The 21,595-nt window shown below is 44.3% G+C and overlaps 1 protein-coding gene across 1 annotated transcript; it reads right to left on the bottom strand.

Annotated features, from left to right (window-relative positions):
• Positions 1-126: 126 nt before the first annotated feature.
• LOC124711937 lies at positions 127-20,172 on the bottom strand. Its single transcript, XM_047242196.1, has 2 exons — positions 19,825-20,172; positions 127-1,391 (listed from the first exon to the last, which is right to left on the bottom strand). Exons 1-2 carry the CDS (start codon positions 20,142-20,144, stop codon positions 584-586), a joined length of 1,128 nt encoding a protein of 375 aa, XP_047098152.1. The 5' UTR covers positions 20,145-20,172; the 3' UTR covers positions 127-583.
• Positions 20,173-21,595: the final 1,423 nt, after the last annotated feature.

The following is a 21,595-nucleotide window of genomic DNA, read 5'->3' on the forward strand; positions in this document are numbered from 1 at the left end:
TGCCTTCAGTAGTTACAATCTTTTATTTAACTGGCAGTATTGGCGCTTGCTGTATTGCAGTAGTTTGAGTAACGACGACTTTTGTGAGGTAAGTGATTCATGAAAGGTATAGGTTATTGTTAGTCAGGACCATTCTTTTGTAGGGATTTATGAAGTCAGATTGCGTTGCGCCAAAAATATTGTGTGTCAGTTTAAGCACAGTCATTTATAATTTTTCTAAGGGGACGTTTCAACGTGAACAAACAACAGAGATAATTTTCGAAGCATATAAATGTTCTTAAGTAGAGTCAATAGCTGGCTCAATGTAGCGTTTACCCCAGGCTTGACAGTTACCATGACAGGCAACGCTCGGAGCGTGTGGCGTGAAGCAAAGACGGAGTGTGTTGGCGACGGTGCAAGGGAATTCTCGACTCTCTCTGCGCTGAAAGCATCGAGCACACGCCCTGTTACTAGCTCGCCTCTGTTATGAATGGTAAAAGAAACGTCAGAGTTGGCGTGGGGCTGGGCTGGGTAGGGAGTGGAGGGGGGGGGGGGGGGGGAGACCCACATATCAAAGTTTGCTTGTAGAATAGCTTTATAGGCGCTATCCAAAACATGATATCTGGTGCACAACAGTGCTATTGTTTTCGTCAAGGGTGTGGTAAGTGCAGAGACGGCGTTCAAACAGAAGTGGCTTGGAACCTGGTGCCTTTACTTTTTTTGGACGGGAATGTGCTCTTCTGGCGACCGTGGCTACTGTGACAGTTGTCTCGTCAGGACTGGCTGAATCTTCTGTAGCGGTAAAGGAAACTGTAGAGGGCTGCGTCGGTGACACATATTGACCGCACAGTGGACAGTCTCCTTGAAAACGGCACCGTTGGGCGTGTTTACTGTCGAAGTCCACGTCGAAGTCGAAAGACCTGTCGGTGCTGTCTTCGGCCGGCCAGCACTGGGAAGGGAGGAACGCGGCAGCATCTGTGTCTGACTCCTTGGTCGTCCACTTGTTGAGGATCTGCCTCTGGAAGACTAGGCCGACTGGGGGACCCTTGAGCGCCGGGAAGTCCAGGTAGGAGGCGAAGAAGCAGGAGTACGGCGCGCCCAGGAGACCGCGCAACTGCACGGCGGGCACTGCGCTGCGGCCAGCGTCGCCCATCCCGCAGACGATGGTGGGCGCGCCTCCCCGGAAAGCGACCCTGACCAGAGGGGCGCCGGCGGTGAAGGGGCTGCCGTGGTAGCCTGCGGACACGCGGACGCACTTGTGCCACTGGCCGACCCTTCCCACCGTCCGCCGGCGGGCCCGAAGAGGGAACAGAGCGGCCGGCAGCGTGCTGGGGGCTCCCACTCCGTCGGTGACGCAGGCGAACGACGGCGTCGGAGAGGTGGTCAACTCCGGGTACTGCCTTCCACCTCCCCTGAGGATCGAACAACTTAGGTGTAAAATTTGTTATACGGCAAAAATTATCCAGATTCGAATTAGATCAAGCTGGACAGTAAAGATTTATGCTACATCTAAAGTGTGACCTCATACGAGGCATGTTCAAAACGAAAGTGTAGATTTACTAATTTTTTAGAAAAAACATACTTAAAAAATTAAAGAATTTTGTTGAAACACTTTTTAACTAGAATGAGATTTTCACTCTGGAGCGGAGTGTGCCCTGATATGAAACTTCCTGGCAGATTAATACTGTGTGCCGGACCGAGACTCGAACTCGGGACCTTTGCCTTTCTCGGGCACATGCTCTACCAACTGAGCTACCCAAGCACGACTCACGCACCGTCCTCACGGCTTTGCTTCTGCCAGTACCTCGTCTCCTACTTTCCAAACTTTACAGAAGCTCTCCTGCGAACCTTGCAGAACTAGCACTCCTGAAAGAAAGGATATTGCGGAGACATGGCTTAGCCACAGCCTGGGGGATGTTTCCAGAATGATATTCGCGGGCAAGTGCTCTACCAGGCAAAGGTCCCGATTTCGAGTCTCGATCCGGCACACAGTTTTAATGTGCTAGGAAGTTTCATGTCAGCGCACACTCCGCTGCAGAGTGAACATCTCATTCTGGAAACATCCCCCAGGCTGTGGCTAAGCCATGTCTCCGCAATATCCTTTCTTTCTGTAAAGTTTGGAAAGTAGGAGACGAGGTACTGGCAGAAGTAAAGCTGTGAGGACAGCGTGTGAGTCATGTTTGGGTAGCTCAGTTGGTAGAGCACTTTCCCGCGAAAGGCAAAGGTCCCGAGTTCGAGTCTCGGTCCGGCACACAGTTTTAATCTATTCTTCAACGTAATCGCCATCCTGTTCAGTGTATTTGGTGAGCTGTGGCTCAAGCTTCTTTATGACCTCTTCAATAATACAAATGTGAAGGCTGTCCTTCTGTACGCCAGTGAAAGCTGGAAAATAGATAAAAAGATAACATCCCAGGTACAAAGCTTCATAAATAGATTTCTTCGATGCATCATGAATATCTGGTGGCCAGAAAAAATATGAAATGAGGAGCTCTGGCGAATAACAAACCCGATACCTATAGAAGACCAGATACGAGAGATAAAGTGGGGTTGGTTGTGGCACACCTTGAGAAAACCAGATGGAGCCATCGAGGAAAAAGTATTGGAATGGAATCCCCAGGAAACAAGGAAGAGAGGAAGGCCACGGGGAAGATGGAAGAGGACAATGGAAGGGGAAGCAAAAAGAGTTGGCAAGACCTGGGCAGAATTGAGGCAAATGGCCAAAGACAGAGACGGATGGCGAGTTCTCCTGGATGCCCTATGCCCCCACAGGGGCCAAAGGAAGTAAGTCAAGTCACGTCAAAGAACTCTACCGCCGGCACCTTCCACCACTTCATAACCTCTTTCTGCACCTGCTCGTTGCTTGAAAATTTGATTTCACTCATGTGCTCATCCAGGGAGGTGAAAAGATAACGTTCTGAAGGCGCCAAGTAAGGGGAATACCGTGGATGGTTCAAAACAACTCCAACCAAACGAGTCTAGAGCACCTTGATGGTTAAGGCGATGTGAAGAGGGGCGTTGTCGGGCAATAAGCACAATCCTCTCGTCATTATTGCCATTCTTACGTTTTGAATGCTGGTTTCGAATTTTTTTAGGGTCTCACACTATTGTTGTGCATTCATGGTATCCCCTTGTGGTAGAAATTCGACCAACCTAATGCGTTTTCAGTCCCCAACCGCTAAGCTTAAGATTTTTTTTTAAAGCCAGAATTTTAGTTTTGAAGCTTTAGCACATGGGACCCGGAATGATGCCACTGTCACTCGATGGTCTTCACGAACAGTTTCCTCGTTGCCAGAATGAGATTTTCACTCTGCAGCGGAGTGTGCGCTGATATGAAACTTCCTGGCACATTAAAACTGTGTGCCGGACCGTGACTCGAACTCGGGACCTTTGCTTTTCGCGGGCAAGTGCTCTACCAACTGAGCTACCCAAGCACGACTCACGCCCCGTCCTCACAGCTTTACTTCTGCCAGTACCTCGTCTCCTGCTTTCCAAACTTTACAGAATCTCTCCTGCGAAACTTGCAGAACTAGCACTCCTGAAAGAAAGGATATTGCGGAGACATGGCTTAGACACAGCCTGGGGGATGTTACAAAAATGAGATTTTCACTCTGCAGCGGAGTGTGCGCTGATATGAAACTTCCTGGCAGATTAAAACTGTGTGCCAGACCGAGACTCGAACTCGTGACCTTTGCCTTTCGCGGGTAGAGCACTTGCCCGAGAGAGGCAAAGGTCCCGAGTTCGAGTCTCGTTCCGGCACACAGTATTGTTGTGCATTCATGCCCCCCCCCCCCCCCCCCTGTGGCAGAAATTGGACCAAAATGTAGCCTTTTCAGTGCCAAACCGCTGAACTTACGATTTTTTTTTAAAGGCAGTATTGTGGTTTTGAAGCTTTGGCACATCGGAGCTGGAATGATGCCACTGTCAATCGATGGTCTTCACGAACAGTTTCCTCGTTATTTTGAACCACCTCATCAGTCAGAATAGAAAATCTTCCACTCCTCTGTTCGTCACTTACATTTGTTCTGCCTCCGCTGAACTCCCTAAACTACTGAAACACACTCGTTCTGTTCGTAACGCCTTCGTAGTGAACAGTTTTGATTCGCGAAAAAATTTCGGTAAGTGTTATACCTACCGCAAGTAGAAAACGGATCGCAGTACGTGGCTCGCACTTGGCTGGGTAACTTCATCTTTCACGCAACTGGACACTACAACGTGAGTTTACGTATTACTGCGTTCCTACGATGCTCTCTCTGGTCAGCCTACCATTCAGTGTTGCCAACTCTCAAAAAGCCACAGTTCATTATGATCGCAGTGGACTTACTTTCTGAACATACCTCGTAAAATTTACTGTCCACACCAAACGTATCCTAAATATAAAATACGTGCATTGTGAAAATGGGCGAAGTAGGAAACAAGTTAGCCAATAAATTGCATATTTGGTGTAAATAACAAAATCTGTATAATTTTGATAGTGGGTGCACTCAGCGCCTGTGATATGATTTTTAAACTGTAGAGCGCAGCAATCAGTCGTCCTCTTTTTTTTTGCAGATTTTACTGGGCAAATCCAGATTTTGACTAGCGCTTAGCCATTATACAGTAGTATTCAAAGAGCTGTGACTGACGCCCACAACAGGGAACTGACATGCATCGAGACCAGAAAATAGCGCATTGATAATGGCTAGGCACTAGCCGAAATCTGGATTTGCCAAATAAAATCAGCAGAAAAAGGACGACTAGTTGCTGCGCTCTACAATTTATTAAAAAAAGATATAAAACCTGTATAAGTTATATCGCTGTTTTGCGATATTTCATCGGTTGGCCAAACTACACTACGCAACAGAATTAAAGAATCACTCTTCTCAAACCTCATAAATGTCTTCCATTTTGACGTATAGTTTTAAATTTGGTTCAAAGGTGCCTAAAAACTTCCTCTATAATGGTGCAAAAGTGCGACGTCTCGGGCTCGAAGACGCTTCCAGCAGAAAAGTGTTAACACTTACGGAAAGAAGGCCACACGTCAGAAGTTCATGTGACGTGTGAAGTTCTTGCTTTCGTGTACAAGTTGTAGTCACTAGGGACGCTTCAAAATCGTTCGATTAAATGAGAACGTGATCTGTAACAGCAAAGGGTGCTTGTGCTTTCCGCCCCTCTGTGGCGTGATCAGGGAGGGGTGCGACATTGACACATACGGAAATACAATGGCAAAGGGTCCCTCCAAGACCTCACAGTTCGGCAACAGCCACGGTGGCACCAGCTCACATTTTTTTGAGTCTTTTAAAGATGTTACTTATAATCCATCTTGATTGCAAAATGTTTATTCATATGACCGGTTTCGGTTCCTCTAGAACCATCTTCAGATCTGATATTTCGGTTGCAGGAGTAACCCGTCCAAACACAGCAACTTTCACATCACTGATTGCGGCTATCCTATCAGACATCATGCCTGTTTTTGCAAAATTTTAAAGATGTACCTTTACATAGAAACAGTGCTAGAATCCTGCAACCATTTGACGTCCCTCCGATACCAATTGTCTACGTGCAGGCGTCTAGGGTTACTTGGCAGGTTTTGTCTGTAAATCGACGTTTTTAAAATTCTCGGTAAATGCCGGTGGGAGGTCACTAAGAAAATTGTCGAACTGGGGTCGGGGATCTTAGAGGGACCCGTTACCGCACGTGTCAATGTCGCTCTCCTACGTGATCACGCCACAGCAGGGCGTGAAAGAGGAGGGCACAGAAAACATAACCACCATTTGCTGCTTCAGATCATGTTCAAATTTCGTCGAATGATGTCAACGGTCTCCAGGGGTTCCAGTCTGAACACGGAACTGCGGTTGTGCTGCACTTCAAAGGGGTGCAATCACTTTCAATGTGGATGCAGTCCCGAAATCTCGTTAGGTCAAGCGTCCGTGGATGTCAGCACCGTCAAAGTTTGTCAAGAACGCCGTCCTGTTATTCACCACACAGAGAGCTGTCGTTTTCGACCGCGAAATGTGCGGGAATCAGCGCCACATGGACAGGGGTTGATTTTCATTGACGCTTCAAAAGAAAGGGTGAAATGTGGATAAGACAGGGTGTGACATCCTTCCCATCGTGCGACACGTCCACGGTAACCTTGGGCAGAATTGCGGTGCAATTTGCTGACAATGTGACACCACTAACCATGAATTTCTGAGCTGTGGTCTGTTTTTCGCAAGTGTCGACACCTTGCTATTTGAAGCGTCGCCAAGCCCAAGGGTGGCGTCGAAAGGCACCCCGCTTTTGCACCATTACATAGGAAGGTAGTAGAAATTTCTGAGCCAAATTTGAAAGAGATGAGCCGCTGTGGGAAACAATTACGTGGTTTCGAAAAGCTCAACGTTTAATTCTGTTCTGCAGTGTAGATGAAGTGAGTAAATCTGGGTCTGACTTTCTTTGTTCTATAGAATTGCCAACGTTAACAGAGCCAAGCAGTATTGTTGGCCGTATATCGCAGCCCCAGTCTCCATGCTTCTTTATCTGTACAAAAGCAGTCCGTCTGTAAACTGAAGCGCGAGCAAGAGAGTTGACTCTCTCTCTGCCTACCTACGTCGCAAGGAACACCTAAAAGCTACTCCACAAAGTTGTACACACCTTTCCACCACGCGACTTTTAAACGCGTTGCGACGCTTTCTGTAGGCTTTCTGTTGGCCGAAAAGTTTGTTAACTCTATACAGAATATAAAATTAGTAATTGATAACTGCCGGCCGGTGCGGCCGATCGGTTCTAGGCGCTTCAGTCTGGAACCGCGCGACCGCTACGGTCGCAGGTTCGAATCCTGCCTTGGGCATGGATGTGTGTGATGTCCTTAGGTTAGTTAGGTTTAAGTAGTTCTAAGTTCTAGGGGACTGATGACCTCAGATGTCAAGTGCCATAGTGCTCAGAGCCATTTTGAATTAATAACTGACCATGAGGAAGTAGGGAAGGGAATTTAAAAAAAAAGTGGCTCTAAGTGCTATGGGACTAAACGTCTGAGGTCATCAGTCCCCTAGAACTTAGAGCTACTTAAACCTAACCAACCTAAGGTCACCACACACATCCATGGCCGAGGCAGGATTCGAACCTGCGACCGTAGTGGCCTCGGGGTTCCAGACTGAAGCACCTAGAACCGCTCGGCCCCACGGCCGGCCCAGGGAATTAAAGTTACATTAGGAATGGAATGAGTAGTGTCCTGAAAAGAGCTGATAGAAGAAGTACCAACGAAAGTAAAATAAGGATAATGAGGTGTAGTGTATGTAAATCAGGTGATCCTGAGGGAACTAGATTAGAAAATCAGATGTTGGCAGAAACAGAAGAGTTTTGCTACTTAGGCAAAAAATAAATAATTGCAGCAGAAGTTAGAGGAGAAAAAAGAAATATGTTAATGTAAGATAGATATTAGGGTGTTAGGAAGTAGCTATTGAAAGCATTTATATTGTGTTTAGCCTTATACGTAAGCGAAACATGGACGATAGACTGAGTACACAAGAAGAGATAGAATAACTTGAAATGTGTATTGCAGAAGAATACTGGAGCTTGCATTGGTAGTTGGATAACTAATGTAGATATGTTGTTGTTGTTGTTGTTGTTGTGGCCTTCAGTCCTGAGACTGGTTTGTTGCAGCTCTCCATGCTACTCTATCCTGTGCAAGCTTCTTCATCTCCCAGTACTTACTGCAACCTACATCCTTCTGAATCTGCTTAGTGTACTCATCTCTTTGTCTTACTCTACGGTTTTTACCCTCCACGCGGCCCTCCAATGCTAAATTTGTGATCCCTTGATGCCTCAGAACATGCCCTACCAACCGGTCCCTTCTTCTTGTCAAGTTGTGCCACAAACTCCTCTTCTCTCCTATTCTATTCAATACCTCCTCATTAGTAATGTGAAGTACCCATCTAATCTTCAGCATTTTTCTGAAGCACCACATTTCAAAAGCTTCTATTCTCTTCTTGTCCAAGCTATTTATCATCCATGTTTCACTTCCATACATGGCTACACTCCATACAAATACTTTCAGAAATGACTTCCTGACACTTAAATCTATACTCGATGTTAACAAATTCTTCTTCTTCAGAAACGCTTTCCTTGTCATTGCCATTCTACATTTTACATCTTCTCTACTTCGACCATGATCAGTTATTTTGCTCACCAAATAGCAAAACTCCTTTACTACTTTGTCTCATTTCCTAATCTAATTCCCTCAGCATCACCCGACTTAATACGACTACATTCCATGATCCTCGTTTTGCTTTTGTTGATGTTAATCTTATATCCTTCTCTTAAGACACTGTCCATTCCGTTCAACTGCTCTTCCAAGTCCTTTGCTGTCTCTGACAGAATTACAATGTCATCGGCGAACCTCAAAGTTTTTATTTCTTCTCCATGGATTTTAATACCTATTCCGAATTTTTCTTTTGTTTCCTTTATTGCTTTCTCAATATACGGATTGAATACCATCGGGGATAGGCTACAACCCTGTCTCACTCCCTTTTCAACCACTGCTTCCCTTTCATGCCCCTCGACTCTTATAACTGCCATCTGGTTTCTGTAAATAGCCTTTAGCTCCCTGTATTTTACCCCCGCCACCTTCAAAATTTGAAAGAGAGTATTCCAGTCAACATCGTCAAAAGCTTTCTCTAAGTCTACAAATGCTAGAAACGTAGGTTTCCCTTTCCTTAATCTTTCTTCTAAGATAAGTCGTAAGGTCAGAATTACCTCACGTGTTCCAACATTTCTACGGAATCCAAACTGATCTTCCCCGAGGTAAGCTTCTACTAGTTTTTCCATTCGTCTGTAAAGAATTCGTGTTAGTATTTTGCAGCTGTGACTTATTAAACTGACAGTTCGGTAATTTTCACATCTGTCAACACCTGCTTTCTTTGGGATAGGAATTATTATATTCTTCTTGAAATCTGAGGGAATTTCGCCTGTCTCATACATCTTGCTCACCAGATGGTAGAGTTTTGTCATGACTGGCTCTCCCAAGGCCGTCAGTAGTTCTAATGGAATGTTGTCTACTCCCGGGGCCTTGTTTCGACTCAGGTCTTTCAGTGCTCTGTCAAACTCTTCACGCAGTATCGTATCTCCCATTTCATCTTCATCTACATCCTCTTCCATTTCTATAACATTGTCCTCAAGCACATCACCCTTGTATAGACCCTCTATATACTCCTTCCACCTTTCTGCTTGCCCTTCTTTGCTTGGAACTGGGTTTCCATCTGAGCTCTTGACATTCATACAAGTGGTTCTCTTTTCTCCAAAGTTCTCTTTAATTTTCCTGTAGGCAGTATCTATCTTACCCCTAGTGAGATAAGTCTCTACATTTGTCCTCTAGCCATCCCTGTTTAGCCTTTTTGCACCTCCTGTCGATCTCATTTTTGAGACGCTGCTTCTTTAACTGCATTTTTATATTTTCTCCTCTCATCAATTAAATTCAATATCTCTTCATTTACCCAAAGATTTCTACCAGCCCTCGTCTTTTTACCTACTTGATCGTCTGCTGCCTTCACTACTTCATCCCTCAGAGCTACCCATTCTTCTTCTACTATATTTCCTTCCCCCATTCCTGTCAATCGTTCCCTTATGCTCTCCCTGAAACTCTCTACAACCTCTGGTTTAGTCAGTTTATCAAGGTCCCATCTCCTTAAATTCCCACCTTTTTGCAGTTTCTTCAGTTTTAATCTACAGTTCATAACCAGTAGATTGTGGTCAGAGTCCACATCTGCCCCTGGAAATGTCTTACAATTTAAGACCTGGTTCCTAAATCTCTGTCTTACCATTATATTATTTATCTGATACCTTTTAGTATCTCCAGGGTTCTTCCATGTATACAATCATCTTTCATGATTCTTGAACCAAGAATGATTAATTTATGCTCTGTGCAAAATTCTACCAGACGGCTTCCTCTTTCATTTCTTAGTTCCAATCCATATTCACCTACTATGTTTCCTTCTCTTCCTTTTCCTACTCTCGAATTCCGGTCACCCATGACTATTAAATTTTTGTCTCCCTTCACTACCTGAATAATTTCTTTTATCGCATCATACATTTCATCAATTTCTTCATAATCTGCAGAGATAGTTGGCATATAAACTTGTACTACTGTAGAAGGCATGGACTTCGTGTCTGTCTTGGCCACAATAATGCGTTCACTATGCTGTTTGTAGTAGCTTACCCGTACTCCTATTTTTTTATTCATTATTAAACCTACTCCTGCAGTACCCCTATTTAATTTTGTATTTAGAACCCTGTATTCACCTAACCAAAAGCCTTGTTCCTCTTGCCACCACTACATCTAACTTTAACCTATCCATTTCCCTTTTTAAATTTTCTAACCTACCTGCCCGATTAAGGGATCTGACATTCCACGCTCCGATCCGTAGAACGCCAGTTTTCTTTCTCCTGATAACGACGTCCTCCTGAGTGGTACCCGCCCGGAGATCCGAATGGGGGACTATTTTACCTTCGGAATATTTTACCCAAGAGAACGCCATCATCATTTAATCACACAGTAAAGCTGCATGACCTCGGGAAAAATTACGTCTGTAGTTTCCCCTTGCTTTCAGCCGTTTGCGGTACCAGCACAGCAAGACTGTTTTGGTTAGTATTACAAGGCCAGTTCAGTCAATGTAGATATACTAGATGGAATCGGAGAGAAAATAAATTTATGGCACAATAACATACAGGGATAGGTTAGTATCACATTTCCTAGTGTTTCAAAAGATTCTTAACTTAGTGGTGATACAGTGCAAAAATTGTAGGGGGAGAACCAAAGATGACTTCCGTAAGTAGCTTGAAGTGGATGTCCGATGCTGTGGCTATGAACAGATGGGGAGACTTACACAGAATAGCGTGGAGACGAGACATCGAACTGAATACCATCACATCTTCAGTCAACTGACTTTCCTGCGGCACCTCTGCAGTTATGGGAGTCCTGTCCTTCCTAATCTATCTCTTTTCTGCCTTCCTGAAGGTCGCCATGTCCACCTTTCTGAGGTATTCTGTTACCATTAATGTCTTTCATGTGGCGTTATTGTAAAGGTTTCCTCTCTATCCAATACTGAACCTATTCGTGTAGGCTTTTTTTATGTTTTCCGTGTTTCGTTAGTTGCTTCTATATTAATGGGATTTGCTCTTTCTAATGCAACTAAATAAAAGGCTGTTTTCTTTGTTTCATTCGCGTTTCGCTTCCTTTTGTTTGTGAAGCATCTTCAGTGATCTGTAATACATGTTTGTTTTCGTAGATTATAATAACTGCGTTGTAAAATAGTTACAGATCTGTTGCTACACTACAGTTGTTTATTATTCTTTCGTTGTCGGCGAGAGAATACCCTTTTTGTAGCATGAACTTGAAGTTGAAGTACTACTTGCTTCTGCTTACGAGTTGCGGTCTTATTAGTGCATATGTGCCATCTTGAAGATTTACTAACACGTTTTACGTACCCAGGATGTTTGATTTTCGGCCTTTTAAGAACACTTTTCGACTTACTATCTGACTTCCACAGCTCACTTTTTTGTTTTTTAAACTGTCCGTAGTATTGTCAACAGTCGCATTGTGTTTTTCGTTCGTCTTTTGTATGTGTTGTAGAGTCTATGTTAAAATGTTTTGTTTGTGGGGTACCGTGGTGTGCGTGTGGTTTTTTTCTTGTCATTTAGCATGGGCATATTCTATATCCGTATTTGTTATTGATTTAATGCGTAACATGGTCAGCAGTTCACTAACAACGAAACGTGGACGTCACATCATTCTAGACGTGCTTGACAATAGCTATAACAGTCAGAATAAAGATTAGTTATTATTAGCAGCTATTCTGGTTCATCTTTCTAATAATCTTCGTGTGACGCTGAGGTTTTTTTGTCGTGATTGTTTATCCTAAGAACCTGCATGTTCTGTTCCGTGTTAGAGGCTTCATGTCCATAGTTTATTAGGTGTTCCGCAAAAGTAGAATGGCTGTTTTCATATTTCCAGCTTCGTATTTGTTCTTACATATACAGGATGACACAGAAAAACGGGAACATTTCCACAATTCAATAAAACTAGAAGTGATGAAGGAAAGAATTTGCATTCATATTAATTGAAACCTTACAATTTAGCCATTTACGAAACATTAATGGCATTTATCATTTTTTTAAAATACGACCTATAGATGGCGTCCTCCTGTACGAATACATACGGGAAATCTGCTGCTGAGATTCCTCACTGACCGCTGCAGCATCTCAGCTTGAATACTGTGATTTGCATCCGGAATTCTCTGTTTTGACTCATCCAGGGTTGTTGGTCGAGTCGTGTAGACTTTGCTCTTGAGGTAGCCCCACAAGAAAAAATCACAAACGGGCAAATCTGGCGTTCTAGGGAGGCAGGGAATGATACCGAATCGTGAGATCACAGGGTTGCAAACAATTCCCTCACATATGCCCTTGATTGCCGCGTAGTGTGTGATGTCACTTCCTCCTGTTGAAAGCAGGCTTCTTGAACATTTGGAGAGTTGTTCAACACAGGTGTAACGAAAGTTTGTAACATCCCCATGTAACGATCGGTATTGATAGTTATGGTGTTCCCCTGATCATTTGTGAAAAAATATGGTCCGATAATCCCATGTGATGAAACACCACACCATACTGTCACTTAACTATCGTGTAAAGAACGCTGATGAACGTCATTAGAATTTGTGTTTGCCTAGTAACGATAGTTCTGTTTATTCACATAACCTGTGAGATGAAAATGTGCCTCATCTGATATCCACAACTTGTTTTGAAATTCATCGTCATTGTTTATTTTTGATATCATTTGTTGACAGAATCCTAATCGTAACAGGTAAACGTCGTCCTTCAATTGTTGCACCATCTGTACGGATGAAATTTTAAATCAAGATGAATACTGTGAACACCCTCCTGGGACATTCCAGACACTGTTGCTTGCTTACGAATTGAACGCCGTGGGCTCCGTAAGACAGACTAGCGTACAACATCAATGTTCACTGGACAACGCACACGTCTTGGTCGTCCTGTTGGTTTCTTCATGAGCGCAGATCCAGTCTCCTCAATCCAACATTTTGTAGCGTGTTTCGACGGACGACATCATGACTTCCTAAATTATAAAAACTTCGAAACTCCCTCTGCGCCGCTACCAAACTGTCAATGTTTTTATAAAACATTTTTATGGCTAATGCACGCTGTTGTCCGTTCCACTGATCCATGATTACTGAAATGGGGCACTGTTTACTCGCTGTCACGGACCTGCAGTGCTGCCACTGGCCCATGCTCCCACTACTCATTTGAAACATTCCCGTTATTCTGTGTCACCCTGTATATCTATGGTTTGCTTGCGGTTTTCATTTTGCACTCTGTCCAGTATTGTGATTTTGCAACACCTTCTCCAACACGCACTTCCATTCGTTGAGGTTTTTCTTTCACATTCGTTGCCAGTGTTTGTGACATATTTAACACAGCGCTTTCCAAAACTCCTTTTGCGGTCGTTTCTTGCCTCATTAGTCTTATAAACCTTTTCTCATAATCGCAATTTCAGCCGTCGAAACGACTGCATTAAATTAATCTGAGGGCTTAACACTATGAAGTGACTTATTGTGACACCATTAACTGATGACCAGAGGCTACATTTCCCAGGCAGCCAACATAGAGGATGTGAGCGGTGTCAAAGGTTGGCAAGACCGTCGTCGTGTTGCTCATCTGATTGTGAACTGCCGTTTTCGACAGCGAAATGTGTGGGATTCAACGTCCCAAGAAAAGGGGTGGTTTCATTGACTCCCTATGTCCCCCCCACTTGCGCCCCCAAGAGGCCTTTTCGTTGGAAAACAGCTCGATTTCAAAGCCGGGCATTGCGACAAAATGTGGGTAAGGGAGGCTGTGACGATCTCTCCATCTTGTGACAGGTCCACCGTGGCGCTGGGCAGAATGGTGGTGAAATATGGTGCCAATGTGACATCATGAACCCACCCTACATGTCACATTAATTTCTGAGAGCTGGCCGTTTTTGGCCATGTGTCGGTGCCTTGCTGTTTGAAGCGATGTCGATCCCAAGGGTGATGTTGCAGGGCGCCACGCTTGTACAAAATCGCAGAAGAACGTCGTAGGCACATTTGGCCCAAATTTCAAACTTCTACGTCGCAAAGGAAGACATGCCTTGATTGAATTCGAGAAAATAAAAAGTTGTTTACAACTTGTATAAACATTTGAGAGCAATCGTTATAGTGGAAGGCGTGAAGGGAATTAGTGTTTGAGAAGAGAGTGAGACAAGGCTGTAGACTATCCCCGACGCTATTCAGTCTGTATGTTGAGCAACAGTAAAGTAAACCAAAGGAAAATTTGGAGAAGGAAGAGCAGCTGAACGGAATAGAAAATGTGAGTGTGAAATCTTATGGGACTTAACTGCTAAGGTCATTAGTCCCTAAGCTTACACACTTCTTAACCTAAAGTATCCTAAGGACAAACACACACATCCATGCCCGAGGGAGGTCTCGAACCTCCGCCGGGATTAGCCACACAGTCCATGACTGCAGCGCCTCAGACCGCTCGGCTAATCCCTCCTGTCCATGTGATTACATTTTCACGCATTTTGGGTGCATAGATCCTGAGAAATCAGTACCCAGAACAACCACCTCTGGTCGTAATAGCGGCCTTCATACGCCTGGACATTGAGTCAGACAGAGCTTGGCATGTACAGGTACAGCTGCCCATGCAGGTTCAACACGATACCACAGTTCATCAAGAGTAGTGACTGGCGTATTGTGACGAGCCAGTTGCTCGGCCACCATTGACCAGACGTTTTCAATTGGTGAGAGATATGGAGAATATGCTAGCCAGGGCAGCAGTCGAACATTTTCTGTATCCAGAAAGGCACGTACAGGACCTACAACATGCAGCGGTCGTGCATTATCCTGCTGAAATGTAGGGTTTCGCAGGGATCGAATGAAGGGTAGAGCCACGGGTCGTAACACATCTGAAACGTAACGTCCACCGTTCAAAGTGCCGTCAATGCGAGCAAGAGGTGACCGAGACGTGTAACCAATGGCTCCCCGTACCATCACGCCGGGTGATACGCCAGTATGGCGATGACGAATACACGCTTCCAATGTGCGTTCACCGCGATGTCGCCAAACACGGATGCGACCATCATGATGCTGTAAACAGCTCGGCTAATCCCGCGCGGCAACGGAGTAGATAATCTCTTGAAAGGAAGATGTAACGTGAACATCAACAAAATCGAAAAAATCGTAATGAATTGTTACTGAATTAAATGAGACGACGCTGAGGGAATTAGGTTAGGAAGTGAGACACTGAAAGCAGAGATGAGTTTTGCGATGTAGGCGATGCCGCGCGGAGTGGCTGTGCGGTTTGAGGCGCCATGTCGCGGACTGCGCGGCCCCTCCCGCCGGAGTAAGTCTAGGGACCGATGACCTCAGCAGTTTGGTTCCTTACGAATTCACACACATTTGAACATCTTTTAATTACGCGATAAAGTAACGGATAGTAGCCGAAGCAGGAAGTACGTATATAAAAAATGTAAAGTGTAAATCTTACAAAGAAATGAAATTTGTTAACATCGAATATGAATTCATTTGTTGGGAAATGTTTTCTGGTGTATAGGCTTTTATGGAAGAGAAACAAGGGCGATAACCAGTTTAGACAAGAAGAAAATAGAAATTTTTTAAATGAATGCCAGAGAAGAATGCAGAATATTTGATGGGTAGATCACGTAACTAATGAGGAGGTACTGAACAGAACTGCAGCGAAAAGAAATTAGTGGAACTACTTGACTAAAAGTAGGAATTGGTTGATGGGAGACATTCATCCATTTGGTACTGAAGAAAAGTGTGGCTGGTGAAAATTGTAGAGGAAGGCCAAGAAACGAATACAGTACCCGCGGTCAAATGGATGTAGGTTGCAGTAGTTATTTGGAGATGAACAGTCCTGCACAGTCTAAAGTGTCTACATCTGCATCTACATGGATACTCTGCAAATCACATTTAAGTGCCTGGCAGAGGGTTCTTCGAACCACCTTCATAATTCTCTATTATTCCAATCTCGTATAGCGCGCGGAAAGAATGAACACCTATATCTTACCGTACTAGCTCTGATTTCCCTTATTTTATCTTGGTGATTGTTCCTCCCTATGTAGGTCGGTGTCAACAAAATATTTTCGCATTCAGAGGAATAAAAAAAATGTCGCGTGACTAGGCCTCCCGTCGGATAGACTGTTCGCCTGGTGCAAGTCTTTCGGTTTGACACCACTTCGGCGACTTGAGGGTCGATGGGGATGAAATGATGATGATTAGGACAACGCGACACCCAGTCCCTGAGCGGAGAAAATCTCCGGCCCAGCCGGGAATCGAACCCAGGCCTTAGGATTGACATTCTTTCGCGCTGACACTTTTTTTTTTATTTTATTTTTTTTTTTACCACTCAGCTAGCGGGGGCGGTTGCATTCGGGGGAGAAAGTTGGTGATTGGAATTTCGTGAGAAGATTCCGTCGCAATGAAAAACGCCTTTCTTTTAATGATGTCCAACCCAAATCCTGTATCATTTCTGTGACACTCTCTCCCATATTTCGCGATAATACAAAACGTGCTGCCTTTCTTTGAACTTTTTCGATGTACTCCGTCAGTCCTACCTGGTAAGGCCGGCCGCGGTGGTCTAGTGGTTCTAGGCGCGCAGTCCGGAACCGCGGGACTGCTACGGTCGCAGGTTCGAATCCTGCCTCGGGCATGGATGTGTGTGATGTCCTTAGGTTAGTTAGGTTTAAGTAGTTCTAAGTTCTAGGGGACTGATGACCACAGAAGTTAAGTCCCATAGTGCTCAGAGCCATTTGAACCATTTTTGAACCTGGTAAGGATCCCACACCACGCACCAATATTCTAGATGAGGACGGACACGCGTAGTGTAGGCAGTCTCTTTAGTATATCTGTTACATTTTCAAACTGTGCTGCCAATAAAACGCAGTCTTTGGTTAGCCTTCCTCTGCAGTCATGAACTGTGCGGCTGGTCCCGGCGGAGGTTAGAGTCCTCCTTCGGGCATGGGTGTGTTGTTTGTCCTTAGGATAATTTAAGTAGTGTGTAAGCTTAGGGACTGATGACCTTAGCAGTTAAGTCCCATAAGATTTCACACACATTTGGACATTTGGTTAGCCTTCCCCACAACATTTTCTATTTGTTCCTTCCAACTTAAGTTGTTCGTAATTATAACACCTAGGTATTTAGTTGAATTTACAGCCTTTAGATTAGACTGATTTATCGTGTAACCGAAGTTTAACGGTCTCCTTTTAGCACTCATGTTGATGACCTCACACTTCTCGTTATTTAGGATCAACTGCCACTTTTCGCACCATTCCGATATTTCTTCTAAATCGTTTTGCAGTTTGTTTTGGCCTCCTGATGACTTTATTAGTCGATAAACGACAGTGTCATCTGAAAACGACGGCTGCTCAATCTACAAAATCGTTAATATAGATAAGGAACAGCAAAGGGCCTATAACACTACCTTGGGGAACGTCCGAAATCACTTATGTTTTACTCGATGACTTACCATCAATTACTACGAACTGTGACATCTCTGACAGGAAATCATGAAGAGTTGCATCAAACCAGTGATCGGACTGAAGAACAACATTCAATTTTGTTTGTTTTCCTTTCCTGGGTGCTTATATCACAACTTTCTTTTTTCAAGGCACTATTTATTCCGTTCAGTTTCCATTCCTAGTTCTTTGACGTCTCTGGCAGAACTGTAATGAGACTGGCAAATCATAAAGCCTCTTTCTATTCCTCATGAACTTCGATTTCGTTTCAGAAAGTGAAGGAAAACGAAGAAGGAGAAAAATTAAAATCTGGTATGTGGAATACAAACTAAAGATGGGTAGTTCGCGAACGAACGGGTGCAAAGGAACGGTTCACCAAGATGAACGAAAGGACCGAAGAACGAATTCCAAGGAACGATTTGTTCATAGTTCACTTCGTTCGCGGGGGTCTACTTATAGTTCCCGGGAACGAGGAACGACCGGTTCATAGTTCACCACTTCGGTCGCGGTGGTCACTCCGGCAGTTCGCGTTCCAAATGGTTCAAATGGCTCTGAGCACCATGGGACTTAACTTCTGAGGTCATCAGTCCCCTAAAACTTAGAACTACTTAAACCTAATTAACCTAAGGACATCACACACACCCATGCCCGAGGCAGGATTCGAACCTGCGACCGTAGCGGTCGTGCGGTTCCAGACTGTAGCGCCTAGAACCGCTCGGCCACTCGGGCCGCCTTCTCGTTCCAGCCTCGGTCGCGTGCTCGTCTCAGTCTCGGTCTCCCTCGGCCGCACTCGTCGTTCTTCGCATGACCACCTGTCTCAGTTTCACTGCCGACTGCTCCTAGTTAGTTCAGTATCCAGTTGTTCGTTTCGTTCAATGCAACTAAAAAAAAGGCTGTTTTTATTGGTTCATTCGCCTATTTTATATGTGTTCCAAACTGTTCTTGCACTTGGTTCTGGCTATTCAGCGTCCACAACCGGTAATCAAAAAGTATTTTATAGTTACGTAAATTACATAAAAATTACGTTGTTTGTAATAGGTACGTCTTTTCAGGTAACAAAAGAGCATATCAGCTCACTTCATTATATCGATGAACAGCAGAAGACATAACAAGGCACGTTTTTTTATTATTCATATATTTTTTGGTTTCATCGACTTGATTTAGCAGCTAACTTTCAATAATTTGCTTAATTTTTAGTGTAAGAAAATTCATATAAACCGATTTTCGTGTATCTTTCATATACAAAACATTACATTTAGGAAGGCTCTAATTATTTTTAAGTTTGGTTGCTTCCAGTTTGCATTACCTGCTAGTTTGGTTTCTTTGAAAAATAAGTGAGTTGTGGGTCATTTTGGCTCAGTAGGAAATGCGGTGCCTCTCCATTTGAAAAAAAATAGATTGCCATAAAATCGTATTTACTTATTATCTCAAAAACATTTGTTCAGAAGGAGCTTTCAAACCAAACACTTGATTAATGCGAACTTAATTATTATTACTATTGCTGCATTAACTTTAATACTGCAACATAAAACCTAAATTTTACTAAGCGTGTGATGCAAGTATGAGAAAACCACATTTTATTTTATGCTTCCATAAAGTCTCTACTTCGCCTACGAACTCAGAGACAACGTGAAATATATATAGGGTGTAAACGATCGTTGTTTACAACGTAGCATAGCTATGTAGCGGAAGTGGAAACGACGAATTTTACACAAGACACTTGTGTTCTATTAAGTTGGGAAACAGCCACGAACAGGTTTACAAGACTACATGAACTATAGCCCATGCGCGTCGCGTGAGATTTTCATGCTCTCTTCTCCAGCTCTTTACACATCGTCATCGATTGTTTCGCAATTGTTGTTTGCATTAGCTTGTTATTTCTTCACTGCCTAATTGTTACATGTTTGTCTGTTTGTTGTATCTGCTCGTAACGGGCAACACATCGTCCGTAATTGGCGAGCAGTCTGTGCTCGGGGCCGGTTTTCCGTGCGCCACTCTGTATTATTTCCCTGCGATCAGCCACACAAGGCTACGGTTGGCTAAACGAGAGATTCTGCAGAATCACAGAAATTGCTTCTAAAAGAGTGTAAGAATTCTGTAATGAATAAAAACTCTATACTCCAGGGGGGAGGCAAGCGCCCCCTCCTGGTGCCCTCCATCCTTCAGTCACCTACACTACTAGTTTTCAGTTTTTCATAAGAACCACATACCAAGCACAAATGAACGGTGAACGAGTAAAAATGAACGGTTCCCAAAAAAGAACGATCAGCAGTGACTAGTTCCCAAGGATGAACGAGTTTGCCCATCTCTAATACAAACGTACCTGTTGAGCAATACGCTCCACTCGGGCAGAAATGTCAGGCGGCCGTTACGACTGGCCGCCAAAGTCTGTCGGCGGAGTTCGTCGTCTGCGTCCAGGCGGCAGCCGTAAAGTTGTCTTGAGACGACGCCGCGCATCCAGAAGTCGACCCCGGGCCCGTCGCCTCCGGAGGCGCCGGCAGTCCACGGGCTGCACTGCACGGGCGGGAAGCCTCTAGCTTGCAGGTAGATGGAATCGGATATATCGCTGCCTGCAGACGCCAGCACTTGTGCTACCAGAAGCCACAACAGCAACCCTGCCGTCGGAAAGCGACCACACGCCATCGTCTTCGTTCAGTGCTCCCTCCACACACTGACGATATGAAATATACAGCCTGGCGAGGCGTAGCCACTGCTTACGCATCTTCTATTTACGGATGAAGAGGAAGCCTGTAGATAAACTGTCAGCCTTCCGCTTTCTCACGGGAACAACATGCGTTGTTTCCAGAATGAGATTTTTCACTTTGCAGCGGAGTGTGCGCTGATATGGAACTTCCTGGCAGATTAAGACTGTGCGACGGACCGAGACTCGATCTCGGGTCCCGAGTACGTGTCTCGGTCCGGCGCACAGTGACAATCTTATTCTGGGATCATCCCCCAGGCTGTGGCTAAGCCATGTCTCCGCAATATCCTGTCTTCCAAGAGTGCTAGTTCTGCAAGTTTCGCAGAAGAGATTCTGTGAAGTTTGGAAGGTAGGAGACGAGGTAATGGCGGAATTGAAGCTTCGAGGACGGGTCATGAGTCGTGCTTGGGTAGCTCAGTCGGTGCCGGCACGGTAGCTCAGTGTTCGGTCAGAGGATTATCCGCCCTCTGCTATAAATATATATATATATATATATATATATATATATATATATATATATATATATATATATATATATATATATATATTGGCCACGAACAAATAGAACGAACAATCACGAACAAAATGAGATCAGAAAAAAAAGTTGGTTGAGCACTTGTCCGCGAATGGCAAACGTCCCGAGTTCGAGTCTCGGTCCGCCGCACAGTTTTAACCTTCCAGGAAGTTTCAACATGCATTGTTTTCGCAAACCGACGTTTTGTACTCTCCGTTAGATTTCGATGAAGTATTTTTCAGTGACCTTCTCCTGTGCTTATTTGGCCATATTATCGCCTTAAATATGATAATTTTCCCTGACAATAACAGATATCGGTGGTGCTTGGTTACGCCAATTGTCAACGCCCGAACTAAATTATTTGAAGGATTTAGAATGTTAAGACAACTAAAGATGAAAAGTTGTGTGTTCTAAATTTGACGTACATATGACTTTGTTACGGTAAACAATTACCAGAGACCGGTCATTGTGGCCGAGCGGTTCTAGGCGCTTCAGTCTGGAACCGCGCGACCGCAATGGTCGTATGTTCGAATCCTGCCTCTGGCATGAATGTGTGTGATGTCCGTAGTTAGGCTTAAGTAGCTTTAAGTTCTAGGGGACTGATGACTTCAGATGTTGAGTCCCATAGTGCTCCGAGCCATTTGAACCATTTGAATTACCAAAGTGTTGAAGGATACGTAGCATACCTATTTGTGTGGGAGAGTCAGGAAAATTGCGACATGGAAGCTTAGCCCTAAAACGCCTCTAAGCATTTCAAAGGAACTTGCTCCATAAGTGATTTACTATCTGCAGAAACTTGCTTTTGGGGAAAGACACCCCTAAAAGGGTGCGATGTAAAGGCCATGAAATGAAAATATGTTCTAAAACGATATTGTCTTC

This window comes from Schistocerca piceifrons, chromosome 8 (assembly GCF_021461385.2).
Source record: "Schistocerca piceifrons isolate TAMUIC-IGC-003096 chromosome 8, iqSchPice1.1, whole genome shotgun sequence".
Taxonomy (NCBI): Eukaryota; Metazoa; Arthropoda; class Insecta; order Orthoptera; family Acrididae; genus Schistocerca; species Schistocerca piceifrons.